This window comes from Rhipicephalus microplus, chromosome 6 (assembly GCF_043290135.1).
Source record: "Rhipicephalus microplus isolate Deutch F79 chromosome 6, USDA_Rmic, whole genome shotgun sequence".
NCBI lineage: Eukaryota > Metazoa > Arthropoda > Arachnida > Ixodida > Ixodidae > Rhipicephalus > Rhipicephalus microplus.
In genome coordinates this window covers 7,487,817-7,503,080 of record NC_134705.1, presented here as the reverse complement: position 1 = coordinate 7,503,080, position 15,264 = coordinate 7,487,817, and the positions used below count along the sequence as shown (strand labels likewise).

The 15,264-nt window shown below is 44.7% G+C and overlaps 2 protein-coding genes across 8 annotated transcripts in view; one reads left to right on the top strand and one right to left on the bottom strand.

Annotated features, from left to right (window-relative positions):
* The window catches only part of LOC119167755 (uncharacterized), a 595,822-nt gene that overhangs the window by 47,233 nt on the left and 533,325 nt on the right, over positions 1-15,264 (bottom strand). The gene's annotated exons all lie outside the window — the stretch shown is intronic.
* LOC119167754 (prolyl hydroxylase EGLN3) overlaps positions 1-15,264 on the top strand; it is a 321,255-nt gene that overhangs the window by 293,460 nt on the left and 12,531 nt on the right. The window contains exon 8 of one of the 3 annotated variants that reach the window (XM_075865254.1): positions 644-1,303. The exons of the other annotated variants lie outside the window; for them this stretch is intronic. Within the exon in view, the coding sequence (XP_075721369.1) occupies positions 644-822 (179 nt within the window). The 3' untranslated portion in view covers positions 823-1,303. Of the gene's footprint in view, positions 1-643; positions 1,304-15,264 lie in introns of those variants that run through there. 3 annotated transcript variants of the gene reach the window in all.

The following is a 15,264-nucleotide window of genomic DNA, read 5'->3' as shown; positions in this document are numbered from 1 at the left end:
GCTCTCAAAAAAGACTCAGATTGTAGTTGTTGTACCTCAGCCTCATTGTGCTGAAATGAAAATATCACAGTGAGTTGCAAAACAGTGTTATGCAAAAAGATATCACATTCCTACACTATACAGTAATGCTGCATAAAAAGTGCAGTGAGCGAGAAAATATAGTGGGGCAATACAAATATCACAGAAACATTCGCAGAAAATGTCAACTATACGCTTGTGGTCTCCGTGTGAATGACTAGACACCTTTGAAATATCGGGAAAAAACACTGCCACTGTAGCAGCTCGAACATACATTGAGAAACGCATATATTGAGCATAAAAAATGCTGTACTCCTTGTACAAAGTAAATGCTAACCTAAATCTAGTAATATGTACTAAATGCAAACAAAAAGCGCATAAAATGGAACATGAACAGCAACACGTAAACACATCAAAGCCACTAAACAAATAATGAATAACAAAACATTGAAAACATGGCAAAAAGCAAACTAAACTATGTATATGTCTCCCAAAGCGTATAAAATTGAACATGAACAACAACACCTAAACACATTGAAACCAACAAATCAATAAAGAATGATGTCAAAATAACATTAAACACATGACGAAATATTAAACTAAACTACGTATCTCTTTCTCGCAGAAAGCCCTCATCCATGGCCCTTGCAGAGGAATGGACGCCCGGACAAAATGGATGCCTGCAGGACGCCCTCCTGCGCTGCTGCCGCCCTCTCCTGTGCTGCTGCCATACGCCGTGCTGCAGAAGCGATGCAGGTTGTTGATGTTTTCATCCCCCGCAGCACCTGCAATGAATCATCGTAGTGAAACTGCTTAAGTGAGCTGCCGGTAAACTATTACCATCTCGTGGCTGGAAGCTGCTGCTGCCAAGAATCGCAGTGGGCACAACAATTTACCCTCAGTTGAAGATCCATTGGCCTGATGGCATCCTTTGAAATTGTGAAGCTTCGTGTACAAGCTGTACTCTTCTCGTGTGGACCAAAAACATTTGCTGAAACTACCCTTTATTCATCTCCTCAAATGCATCTCTCACCATCAAACAGCCCTTTTCAGGGCTAACCAACCTTTTGCCCGGCAGTTTATCATTGCAGATATCCAATATGGTGCCCTCAATACAATGTGTGGTTCTTATTTACAGTCCAAGTTTGTTTCAGTCATCATAATAGAGCATGGAAAAAGTTTATGCCCCTTATGTAAAATGTAAACAAAGGGTCTGCTCACCTTGAGCACCTTGTTGCCCTGCTCAAGGCTCCAGTCCTGCGCTCAATAAAGCACGAAGTTCTCAGATGCTTGCGTTTTACTGTGTCACTGCCATCTACAGCCGCTTCAGTGGCTTCCATTTCTACCGCAGCAGTGGGAACATCTGCCTGCTGGAAAGTGTCGTAAGCATTGTAAAACAACTTGCGGCTGGGCTAGTTGGTACAACATTTCTAAAAGTTCATTTGTGTGTTTGATGCCTGGGTGTGTGCGTGTATGAGTGATAGTGTCGCGTGTCTGCGCTCGAATTAACTTTTAGAAATGTCGTAAGCATGATTCTTCAGAAAGTGGGTATTTGTTACTCTGGCTATTTTATAACCTTACGTACTGAACATCTACGGAAATGTTATCTCTACGGAAATGTTAAACACCTACGGAAATGTTACCATTTTAGTGCATGCACTTGCCCGCAGGCATTGTGTGTCTTATGATAAATAAACACCCCTTGTACTGGAAGGGCTGCAAACAGATTTTAGTTGATAAACCTACCTCCTTTTGAATTCTTTCTCCTGTGCTATCTTTCCGTTTAACAAGGTTCTGCTAAAGGCAGCCTTTCAGATATCAAACTCTGTCATGGCACCGCTCAGGAACCCGTGATACTGCGGCTGCTCAGTGCTTACCTGTTGATAGGTGAGGCCAGAGACGCCACTGAAGGGTGTCATCCCAGTCAACTGTAGAACCCGGCCGCGGATGTCAGGCAGCCAACCCCCTCCAGTGCCCCCGAAACTATACACTTATGTCAAAGAACAAATCGCCCGCACCATTCGAGGGTCACTCACGTTTGTGCCTCTCTGATGGCGGCGGCGTCACGGCGAGCCTCATGCACCTGCCTACGCCACCAAGCCTGCCACTCCTACGCTGGCCCTTCATGGTTCAGCTAGAGTGTACTAGAAGTTCTGAGTGGGACGAGCAGCCGGCTCTGCACCTGCATCGTAGCGAAACGCGGTTCGTTGACAGTTGGCGTGGCGGCGCTGCGATCGCAGTGGATTGGTGGTGTTCGCACCGGCGGCACTGGTTTGGACGTGTTCCAAGTGTGTTCGTCGTCGCATTTACGTATTAGCTGCGGTGGCTCGTAATGTGTGCGTGAGCGCTGCCGCTGTTTCGTCTCTGTGTGCTACTGTGCTGTAGTGGGAGCCTTGAATGCCCAAATGAGTGAGTGCCAACGACTTCGGCATGACTAAAGCTAGGCTTCGCCATTGCTACGCGCCGGGATTCCACACAGACTATGCCGGCGTCAAAGCAGATAGGAAGCTGTCGCTTTTTAGCGTTCCAAAAAATGAACGTAGAAGAAAAATCTGGGAACGGAACCTCCATCGCAGCGACAAAGCTCTCGAGGAATACTGTGCAGTGTGCGAGCTCCACTTCGAGGACCGCTAAGTACTGCGTGACTACGTTCACATCATTGACGGCAAAGAAGTGAGAATCGCCCGTGGTGTTCCCGCGCTAACGTCAGACGCAGTGCCTACAATCTTGCCCAACGCTCTGAAATATTTGAGCACGAAACTGCCTCCTAAACGCGCCCCTCGTAAACGGGAAGCGCCTACCATGCCGGGACCCCAGAATAGCAAGAAAGCTTGCACGAGTACGCCTGTCGACGATGACTTTGAAAGTCAAGACGACGTGCACGACGTGTCGACAGCGTCGTTGAAACTAGAAAACGTGCGAGAACTGAGGACTCCGTCCAAATATTGGTCGGTGCACCAATTCCCTGGCTATGAAGGCGCTGTTTATACACTGTCGCAGTTGGATACGTGCTCTGGCACTGTCACTTCAGAGAGGGCAGTCCTTTTTCACATGAGCGTGATCGAGCAGGCCAGTTACAAAACATTTCTGAACGGAAAGCCAGTCTCTGAAGGACTTGTGAGAACTGTATTGCAGGCAGAGGAAGCCCTTCTTCAAGCATCTAAATTTCTGAAATGTCCAGGTGCACTCAGCACTTCGTCATTCACCGAAGAGGATTTAACGACGAAGCTGCTGGGCCAGACAACTGTGTTAGACGGCTCATTCTACAACAAGAAGTGCGCAGGAACGACGGCTGCCGAAGGTAACCTGGAATCAAAGTCGCATGCAAAGTAGTGTTTTTTTTGAATGCATCAACCGTTGCACGCTTCCCGAAATGTGTATGCTTCATGTAGCTTAATAGATGATGTAATTTCAGCACAAATATTGATAGAAAAATATTTGTGTTCGCCTTTTTGTACAGCCTCGTAACATGATGAGCAACGTGTAAATCAGGCCGACCCCTGCAATACGTACATGCTAAAATAGTTTTTACTGCATACTTATGCAATGGGATGGCTACCCATCACTCTAAAGGGACTCATTTGTGATGGAAGAGCAGTACTTACTTGCTTCGATGCATCTGGGATACTACACGTCTTGCTGTTATAGAGCCTGCATGCAACTTGATGGTCTAGTCTAGGTTTTGCTGCATTGCGTATGGAATGATATCCTGCTTTGTAATGACCGTAACCCCATACATAAAAATTTAGATGTTCTAGATATGCATGGTGACAAGGAATTTTTGGCCATTTCTCTAAGGTTGTCCACTGCAAAAAGAGGGTAATTTGTGACACGTTGCTTTTTTGTTGTTTAGGAGCACCATGCCTACCATGTCGCTACCTACAAAAGTCCCTGCTGACACGACTATCTCGTCTTAGGAATCGTCGTCACAAACAAGCCATCACAGCAGCGCAAAAGCTTAGATGCACATTACAAAGGCAAAGACGCTTGTGTAAGAAACTGTTGAGCTTACAAGGCCAAGTAGAAAGAATGAAGGCTCAAAATGCCAAAATAAAAATGGAAGCGCTAGAAGAGAAGATAGCCATGCTACCAGAAAAGCAGGAAGAGAGCGTGCGTCACTGCTTTGCAGCCTCAAAACGCAAGAGTACAAGAGGCATGCAGTTTACGAAGGAATGGATGCTTGAATGCATACTCATGAAGATGAAGAGCCCCAAGCTTTATACGCATATCAGGAAACAAAATATCCTTGTACTTCCCAGCAACACTACACTAAAGAAGTACACAGCAGCGTACAAGACAGGCTTTGGTTTCTGCAGAAAAATGTTGGATACCTTAAAAGCAAAAACCAGCTCAATGGACTCCTTCAAACGTCATGGTGGACTTCTCATTGACGAGATGAAATTGTCGGAACACTTGTCTGTTGAGAAAACTGGTAAGCTGCGTGGCTTTGTGGATTTAGGACCATTCACACCTGCCAAGGACGCTGGCCTTCCATGCGACCATGGAATGGTTGTGATGTTTGTACCGTTTGCCGGAAAGTTTTCCCAAATCCTGGGAGTTTTTGCCGCAAATGGAAATGTAAAAGGGGAACTTCTGTGCAAAATTCTTGTTGAGGCGACAATTCTGGCAGAGCAAGCGGGACTCTTTGTACACTTTGTGACATGTGATGGGGCCACATGGAACAGGAAGATGTGGACGCTAATGGGTGTTCAAGGATCTGCCAGCAAGATTACATGTAAAGTCAAGCACCCTGTTGATCGAAAAAGGGAACTTCATTTCCTTTCAGACTTCCCGCATCTGATGAAGTGCCTACGTAACTCCCTGCTGAAGGACGGCTTCAACACACCAGATGGACGGGTAAGGCTCTTTTTTCCTCTTGTGGAGTTGACCTTAAAAAGTCTGGGAAGTGACTCACCATGGCTTTCTTAATGCAGGTCTCTACATACTTCGTCAAAGAAGCCTTCAATCATGACAAGGATAATGTGACGCTGAAGGCAATGCCAGGGTTGACCGCTAGCCATCTGGAGCCAAATGGATTTGAAAAGATGCGAGTCTCCCTATCTTTTCAGCTCTTTGGTGACCATGTGTTGCGTGGTCTGCATCACTACAAAGGCACTATAGAGTCAAGTTATGGAAAAGGAGCCATAGATGCGACAGAAGCATTCTTCAGGTATTTTGGTTGATTCAGTCACAAAAATTATGACCTGCTCAGGCTGTTGTTGTTACATTGTCTTCCTAACCCACGTACTTACGATAATCTCGTGTTTCTGTGATCTATTTGTTTCAGAATGATGAATGAACTGATTAAGGTGATGATGTCCCGCTTCAAATCCGAAGCACTGTGGCCCAACTCAAGAGGAGTTGCCGCGCTGTCAAACTTCCTTAAGTACATAACAAAGTGGGAGCAGCACGTTGGCAACGGTGTTGGATTTATTAGCAAATCAACAGCTGTTGGCTTCCGGGTGACGCTGTCTAGCATACTGTCATTGCTGCAGTATGTCACGAAGGAACTTCACTACCAGTACCTGATGACTGCAAAGCTAAGTCAAGATCCAGTGGAGAACCTGTTCGGGATTGTGCGGCAGTCATCAGGCTGCAATGATTATCCAACACCAGAGCAGTTCCTGATTACGGTCAATTGCCTCAGCTTTTATAGTTTGGCAAGACCAGTGAGTGGTAGCAGTGTGGAGCCAGTGGTGTTGACAGCACTTCTGGACACAGGGGATGCACAACTGCAACAAGCAAGCTTGCAAGAAACAATTGAAAAGCATGTTGCACTAGGCGACCTCGACAGTCTCGACGATGCTGCTTGCCAGAAGCCAACTTTCCCGTTGAACATCACAGCCTCGTGCAAAAAAACAGCAACTCTCGTCTAGTTTACCACATGGCAGGGTATGTGGCCAAGAAGTGTGTGGAGAAGACTGGGTGTGATGCATGCCGCACCCTCTTGCTTGTTCCGGCGTCAGAAGGCAGAGCTGATACACAGGCTGCATTTACAAGTTTTTGCGACAAAGGTGGATTGCTTTATCCGTCAAAAGAGCTCTTTGAATTCGTCAACTACCTAGAGGGCGTCTTCACGGGCTGCTTCAGCATGAACCGCCTGCATGCCGACAGCATTTTGGACGTACTGTCACTTGTGAAGGGCAAAGACAAAATTATTGACTGTGCTGCGCATGAAGCCGAAGTGAAAGCAAAGATTTTGCGATTCTACATTGTCACTCAACAAGGCAAAAGAAGAAAGGCGCAAAATGGCACAGCTTTTGAAAGTGCGCAGGTACACATGACATCACAGGATTAGTCATAGCATCAGTTTTTGAGTGGAATGACATTTGGCTCTTGTGAATAAACACGTTGACCGGCATTTGCTTGTTCTGTTGACTCAAATGGCCGAAAATTTTGTACATTCGGTCCAAAGCCAATAAGGGTCCAGATTTGCAACAGAATGCCCACTAGACCATAGTCAAGTGGGCCTTCTGTTGCAAATCTGGACACTTATTTTCTCCTAATTGATTCAATTACAGCAATCTTAGAAACCCTTGTTATCGGCCTTTAATTCTGTCAAAGCATTATTTTCGGTTATTCACTCTCACTCTGCACTCCCCACTTTGGTAGCCTACACCATAGCGTTTATTGTAACATTTAGGCTCCACATTTTTGTTTTGAAACCGTGGTTAAAAGCAATAAATTGTTGACAAGGTTAGCGCTGGTAGTTTATTTCTGTGTAGCACATTATCGGCATATCTGAGTAATCTTGCGTGCTGTCGCAGCATGCTCAAAATCTTTTAAGTGATTGCAATAATTAAAAAGGATACTAAAGTATCACGACAGTTTCGAGGGGTGTGCGAAAAGCTGTGCAAAAGTAGTACGTCAACGGCAGCTATCACTCTCGGGCGTTCAGACAAGCGAGCGACTGCGGCTGAAAATTTCCATGATAGAAAATTAGCGCACTGACACCGCATTCACTTCTAATTTATACAGTTGCCACCACCACACTTTTTAGTGGGCCATTTCTTAGAGAAATATGACCCGATCAGTCAATTGGTATCATTGACGCATCGCTGTCCGTGTTCTAGAGGGAACACGGAAAAGAATACATGGCACGCTTTCGTTGGAAAGCCTTATAAGTCACTTTGAATTCATTCTCAGTTGTTTTCTTCTACTCTAATGTCTGTATGTAGATCCTGTAAATAGAAAAACAGGGCGAAACGCGAGAAAGCGTAGCCGGCGCGCCCCGCCATGCTCGGTCGCGACCAATGGATGGATGGATGGATATGGCTGTACCCTTTAGATCGGGCGGTGGCTAGCGTCACTAAGCCATAATACTTAATGAACCCAAAACTATATTTATTTTTTTTTTCCTTAAAAAGTGAGTTTGAGGATTCGTACTTTGCAGTGAAGAGTTTAATTTTCACTCGTGCCTTGACTTTAGCCACCAATCAGATAACCTCCTTCTAGTTAAGTCTACTTGCTTAAAGTCTATTTTGCCCTCCCAGTCCCTAAACCCCAGTGCTTTGAAGAACTCTGCGCCATCATCCTGAACTATAGGGTGAAGCCCTTTACTGAACATTATCAAGTGTTCGGCAGTTTCTTCTTCCTCTCCACACGCACTGCATACTGTGTCTACCCTTTCGTATTTGGCCCGATATGTCTTGGTTCGCAGTACTCCCGTCCTTGCCTCAAACAGTAGAGAACTACCCCGAGTATTATCATAGATCCTTTCCTTGGCAATTTCCTGCTTAAAAGGTTGATAGATCTCTAGTGCGGACTTCTTAATCATGCCCATTTTCCACATGTCAGTCTCCGTTTCCTTCACTTTCTTCTTAACCGATAGTTCTTTTTGGTTTGGCCACCTGCTGTTTTCTAAGTATTTACCAGTCAACTTCCTGGTTCGCTTCCTCCATTTTGTATCGACGTTCTTCATGTACAAGTAGCTGAAAACCTTCCTAGCCCAACGCTCCTCCTTCATTTCTTTCAATCGCTTCTCAAATTTTATCTTGCTGCTAGCTTCCCTGCCCTCAAATGACGTCCATCCCATATCACCTTGTACTCCCTGATTTGGTGTATTCCCGTGAGCTCCTAAAGCAAGCCTACCTATTTCACGTTGCTTAATTTCTAATCTTGCTTGAACTTCTGATCTCATGCACAAGACCGCATTGCCGAACGTCAGCCCAGGAGCCATAACCCCTTTCCATATTCTTCTCACAACACCATACCTATTGTAATTCCACAGTGCCCTATTTTTCATCACTGCTGCATTCCTGTTACCTTTAGTCGTCATGTATATTTCGTGTTCCCTCAGATACTCGGTGCCATTGCTTATCCATACGCCCAGATATTTGTATTTATCTGTTATCTCAAGCGTGACCTCCTGTATTCTAAGCTCACTACCTTCGTTGTCATTGAAAATCATGACTGCTGATTTTTCCTTACTGAATCTAAAATCTAACCTATCTCCCTCATTACCACAGATGTCCATCAATCTCTGCAAATCATCCTTGTTGTTGGCCATTAGCACTATATCATCAGCGTACATTAATGCTGGTAGTGCCTGATCAATAAGTTTTCCTTGTTTGACCAAAGAGAGGTTGAAGTCCAGCCCACTTCCTTCTAACTTTGCCTCTAATCCTTGTAGGTACATCATGAATAATAAGGGTGACAGGGGGCACCTCTGCCTAAGCCCCCGTTTTACCTCTGCAGGCTTGGATACCTGTTTTTCCCACTTTATAACTACCTTGTTACATTTATAGATACCCTTTAAAAGATTAGTGACTACATGTTTCACGCCTAGTGTGTCCAGTATTCCCCACAATTCCTTTTGAACCACGCTATCGTACGCTCCCTTGATATCCAAGAATGCTAGCCACAGGGGCCTGTGTTCCTTTTCTGCTATTACGATGCACTGCGTCAGTGAGAACAGATTGTCTTCCAACCTCCTGTGTTTCCGAAACCCATTCTGCAGTTCCCCCAGCACCCCCTCATCTTCTATCCATGCCTGCAGTCTTTCCTTTATAATCTGCATCGCCAGCCTGTAGACCACTGATGTTACTGTTATAGGAAGGTAGCTGTTTATGTCAGCTTTGTCCCCCTTTCCTTTATAGATCATGCTCATCCTGCTAAGTTTCCATCCATCGGGAACTTCACCGTCGATTATTATTTTACTCACTGCCTCCCTCAAAGTCTGCTTAGACTTCGGACCCAATGTCTTTGTCAGCATAATTGGAATGCCATCTGGGCCTGTTGATGTACTACTGGGAACTCTCTTCTCAGCCCTTTCCCATTCTCGTTGTGAAAATGGATCGACTGCACCACTTGATCAATCCTGATCTATTAAGGTGCATAGGGCACTTTCTTGTTGAAATTTTTCAGTCACCCTTGTTATTATATATTCAATAGTTTCTTCCTCTTCTGGCCTAGCACCTTGAGCTGTAGTTATAAACCTCTGCTCTAGGCTCATCTCATTTCTTAGGGAGTTTAGATGGTTCCAAAATTTCGCAGCTGCGTTTCTATCTTTTTATGTACTTGTGCCAGCCACTAAGCTCCCTTTCTTTTAATCTTTTCATTGATCAGAAGGGATGTATCCCTTTTACAGATTAGAAAGACTTCCCATTTTCTTTCAACATCATCTGTCGGTTCACCCCGCTGCTTAGCATGTCTGTGTTCCCCAGAGGCTTCCTGACGTTTTGCTATGGCTCTCTTAACTTCCTCGTCCCGCCAACACTTGGGTTTGTGTCTTCATTTCCGGGGTGACTTGTCACTTGCCTTAGCAAGCTCTAGCTCAAACAGTCTAATTAGATTCGTGTATGTCCACACTGTTATATTATCCTCAGCGATTACTTTCTCAATTTGTTTAGTAGCTATTTCTATTTGCCTTCCTGAATGAAAATTTCCCTGTAGTTGCTCATCTTGTTTCTTTGCCACTTTCGCCGCTCTTACAAAACTTAGCTTGATACATTTGTGATCACTACCCAGACTTCTGGAGCCACATTCATGTATGTGCATTCCCCTGAGCCTATCATACATTCTATGTGACATCAGTGCATAATCTATCGTCGACTGCAGCCTTCCTACCTCCCATGTTATTTAGCCTTCACACTTCTAAGTACTATTGCAAATGATCTAATCATGCCTTTCAGACATATTCATGATCATTTTGCCTGTTGGGTCAGTATACCCATCTATACCTTCTATGTGCGCATTCATGTCTTTTAGTATAATTATCTCACACTCTCCTCCCAATTCCTCAATATCATTTGTTATACACTCTGCCATTGCTTGGTTTTCCTCTCTGGCCTTTGCTCCTGTCCACAATTACACCAAACCAAGGAGTGTAATCTGCCCAGCTACTTTCCCTTTTAACCATAAATGTTCCTTGCATCCATGCTTGACTCTTTTCCAACACATGCTTTAATGTATAAAAGCCACAATTCCACCTCCCTTTTTGCCGCCTTCTGTTCAATTGTAATATTCTCATATACAGTCCAGATTGCAAAGTGGTTGCTTCATGTCCCGTAGATGTGTCGCGACAACGCCATATACCATTAGCTCCCCCTGCCTTAACTGCTCTTCTATCTGTTCCCACTTCAATCTATTCTTACTACCCTGCATGTTAATATAGCCTTTGTCTGATTTAGCTCGGCCCTTGTGCTTATGTCGATTTCTTCTTCTTCCATGGACCCCACGTGGCTTGAATACTGGTGTCCCTTTAGAATTGTCGTTGGCTACACTGTTGGCCTCAGGGCTCTGAGTCCCCCTAAAAAAGCCGTGGCTTGACGACCCATCCTATTTCCAACCCTCCTGCCTGTCGCATCACTCTAATAAATGCCATCTTGTGCAAGGAGGTGAGCGCGTATACGTCTTGGTTCACCTCCATTACGCTATATTCGAGCTGCCCTTGATAACATAGTTAGCCTCTACTACTCTTCTTTCAATCTCAGGAGACTGCCCCCAGACCTCTGGGGCTGTGCATATAGTCACATGCTTACTCCCAGAGACATCTCGGAGTATACGCATCCCACCCTATAACTGTCTCTGAAGATTCTGAGCCTTTCTCTTCAGCACATTATTAAGGCCAGCATGAATAATGAAGAGATTTTCACCCTCCATGCTGTCCTCTACAACCTCTTGAGCTTTGGCCAGTGCATCCACCATGCCCTTCCCTGATTGGTTTTCCTCCCTCACTCTCTCATCTTCCTTCTCTGTCGTGAAGATGCTATCCCTAACCCTGGCCACGTTAGAGTCCCCCACCACTAGGACCCTTCTACGCTCCAATCACTGGCTTCCTGTTTGTGATGGCGCCCCTGTTTGCTTCAAATGTTTCTCTCTCTGCCGTCTGTCCTGTGTTTCTGCCCTGCTCGAAGACTGCCACGCCACCGAGCTGTATGTTCTCGTACCCTCTGTGCTGTGGCCAGACACTGCGGCCCCTGACCTCCCTTCTCGCCTGTTCCTTTCCACCTGTCGCCTTCTCCGTCACCACGTCTGCTACCCACACTAGAATGTACTAGAAGTGTACACTGTAGCATGGTGGCTAGACTAGCCGCCATAATCTAAGCACGCAGGTAGGTGTTCTGTGGGGTCACTATCTTGTGCCGTGATCTCGCAGCTCGTGTTATAGTTTTCAGGAAATTTCGCGCCCCATGCACAATTTTCAAGGCATAGCAAGCAGGTTGTGAATGTGAAGCCTTAATCGTTGTAATCGATCTTTACCCGGCCACTTATGATCAGTCCCGCAGCCTCATTTTGCGTGTACACCATGAAGCGTGCTATTTGAAGTTTGTGTCAAGTTCGATGAGAGATGGATGCAACTCAACCCAAGCCTCCATCAAAAAGAAGGAAGTGCTGTTTGCAGTCTTGATCACAATATGTTTTGGGACAATGAACCTATATCATAAAACGGTGGAGGCGCAGTCAGCCAACCAGCTACATTCAGCAAGAGCATTCCTCAGTCTTTAGCTGGTAATGGATGTTCTGGAGTAGCGGCGTTAGACACGCGTAGTCTTAGTGATGCGCATGGTGACAGCGATGAAAATCCTGATCCCGACGACACTTACGGCTCCGAGGAAAGCTCGCTCGAGCAATCCCGTCCAAACTGTAGATGTGGCTCTCGACAATGCTGGCATGAGCGACACTTTTTAAAAGCAACAATGGTATGTATTTTACAGTGGTGCATGTCAACAAATTGCCAGACTGTGTGTGCACTCATGTGTGTGAGGCTTACATCTCAGCTATTCAAGAACACATCTCACATTAGTTTTTGCTCAGAAACAGAGGAAGAAGTTGTGCTTCTGCTAAAGGATGTGGACAGTGTGTATTTGCACATGAAAGTTGGACCTGTTTGCTATGTTGCTGATGTACCAAACTTGTTTGAAATTTGTGACACATATAGCCAGTCTAATATGAGTTAAGCAAGGTAGGGCAATTTAAAATAGCTTGATCTTTTCTACTGTTGTTCTCTTCACAACTGAACTTTTCCTATGATAGGCAGTTTCTGGAGCGTGTGTGTTTTTTTTTTCTTTTGCAGTCAAATGCTTTTTGTTTTATCAATCTTGTGAGGATTTCAGACAAGTATTAAACAGGTCTGTGCCCCTGCTTGAGCTTTGTAAAAAGATACACCTGTGAATAACAGTTTCTCCTATCAACATATGAGCCAAATCTTGCAGCTGCAAGAGACTTCTTTCGTATAGATGACTGTGCTCAATTCGAATTTTTGGATGCCTGTATGTTGTGTAAAACAACTGAGAGCATGCTATTAGCCTAGAACCAAAATAAATCAAGAGCAGCATTTCAATCGAATGTGCTTGTTGCTACAGGGTGCTGCCACATACTGGCACTGCTGTCTAAAATTTTATACCATTGCATAGTCACACTCCCACATAGGAACGCAACACGAAAAAGCTACCGTGTTTCTTCAAGCATGCTCTAGCTCATAATGTGTGCTGACATAACGCATTTCTTAAGTGCCATTCTTCCCTGTAGTTCTCAGCACAGCTTGTTGGGACCGACGAAAAAATAAAAAAAAGCGGCTGAAGTGCGCAATAAACCCCTCAACTTGCTTTGAAATATTTGTGGCAGTGGGTTCGCGAGGCATTAAATTTTGACAATGAAGTCAATTATTGATTACCCAAAGAAGGATTTCATTGTTTCTTTAAAGAATCTCATCCAGTACAGACTATGGCACAAGTGTAGTAGCTAATCATTAAAGGCAAAGCATTATGTGGGACAGACAGCTGAAGGTGGCTTGTGTTGTGAAAGGGCGAAACTGTAGCACCATCCGAGGCTTTCAACTCTACGCCATTAAAAAAAAATTATTGTATCAGCGTGCTCATTTCACAGAGGTACATTGATTATGAAGTTCTATGTCTTGGGCTGTTTAATGGCAGTATAGCTAAAAATTTAGAAATTATGTTAGTATTGCTCTATGATGAGAAGTTCAGTTTGTATTGTTTCAAGTTATGTTTATACTGCTATCTGATAAGTTTTGGATACTAGTATCTTGAAATTTCTAGATGTCTTCTATGATTATATTATTTTCTGTTATGTTGTCAATAGTTTCCTTTTACTCACTGCATAAGGATTTGTTTTATTTTGCATACACCTACGTATAGAATATTTTATATATATGAGGAATAATGTACAAAAATATTCTATACGTAGGTGTATGGAAAACAAAACAAATCCTTATGCAGTGAGTAAAAGGAAACTATTGACAACATAACAGAAAATAATATATATATATATATATATATATATATATATATATATATATATATATATATATATATATATATATATATATATATATATAGATGATCAGAGTTTCTTCTGGCTACCATAAGAAAAATTATAAACTTCGAGAAGAGTGCATTATAAAAAACAGAACAATAATTTATTTATATATTTAAATAACTAAATTATTGTTTTGTTTCCTATACTGCACTATTCTCGAAGTTTATAATATTGACGCAAGGTAGGCTGGCAACTATAGTAGCCAGGCTCTGAGGAGGACAACGAAGTAGTTCTGTGTGCGCGTGCTCTGCTGTTCGCATTGCTGGCCCTTGGGTTACGAAAGTAAACACCCTATTTTGTACCTGCGTACCTGTGTCTTTGTGACATTTTCTGGTAAAGGAGCCGGAGTACGGTAGATGATACGGTCTCCTGAGAGCACCCCTGATGCAAGTCCATCGAGTAGCTCAGCTGAGCTTACCCCTGTGCACGTACGTTCCAGCCGTCGTCTCCAGGGACTCGAGCCACAACACGGTTTGCTGCTTGAACGTCAGAAGACTATGAATCAAACACCACCTAACGTCACCACGCCAGCACCAGCGCACCTGGTTATCAACCAGCTCAAGACGCCGAAGACATTTCACGGAGCTGCTTTTGGAGATGCCGACGACTGGCTCGAGCATTTGGACCACGTCGCCGTCATCAACGATTAGACCCCAGAGCGTAAGCTAGGCTATGTGTACTGCTTCCTGGAGGACTCCGCGAAAACGTGGTTTGAGAACGATGAAGCAGCGCTTACGTCATGGGATGAGTTTGACCGGCAGTTTCTCAAGGCAGTTCCCGAGAGGACAGGAAAGAGACAGCGGAGCGTGCTATAGAGGCAAGGGTTCAAGGCCCTAACGAAAGGGTGACGACTTACGTAGAGGACATGGATCGGCTTTTCAGGCGTGCAGAGCCCTCTATGTCCGAATCCAAGAAAGTTCACCACCTAATGCATGGTGTTAAAGAAGAGATTTTCGCCGGCCTGATTCGAAACCCGCCTGTGACACTTGCGGAGTTCCATGAGAAAGCCACTGCCATGAAGAGGGCCCTTCAATAGTGTGCTAGGCAGTATAACCGTGGTGTAAACCCAAGTGAGGTCACTTCTGTCACTCTCGGCAATGACATCAGCGCGTTGCGAGAGCTTATCAGAGCTCTTATTAAGGAAGAGCTACAAAAGATGCAGGTGACTGCTTCCCCTGTAGAGCAGCTCTCCATTGCGGAGATGGTACGCGCCGAGCTACGGCAAACCGTTCACGCTCCCCAACTGTCCCAGGTGCCACAACAGAGGCGCTCCGTCGAGATGAGCTACGCGGAAGCAGTGCGACGTCCTCCATCGTGCAGTTCAACCAGCGTATTTTACTCCAATGAGCGACACACTCAGCAAATGGAGGTAGGCTTCTGTCTTCGCAGCTCACCGTTGATCGCCGAAGCAAGACTGAGAAAGAGTAACATCTGGCGTACACCCCACCAAAGGCCTCTTTGTTT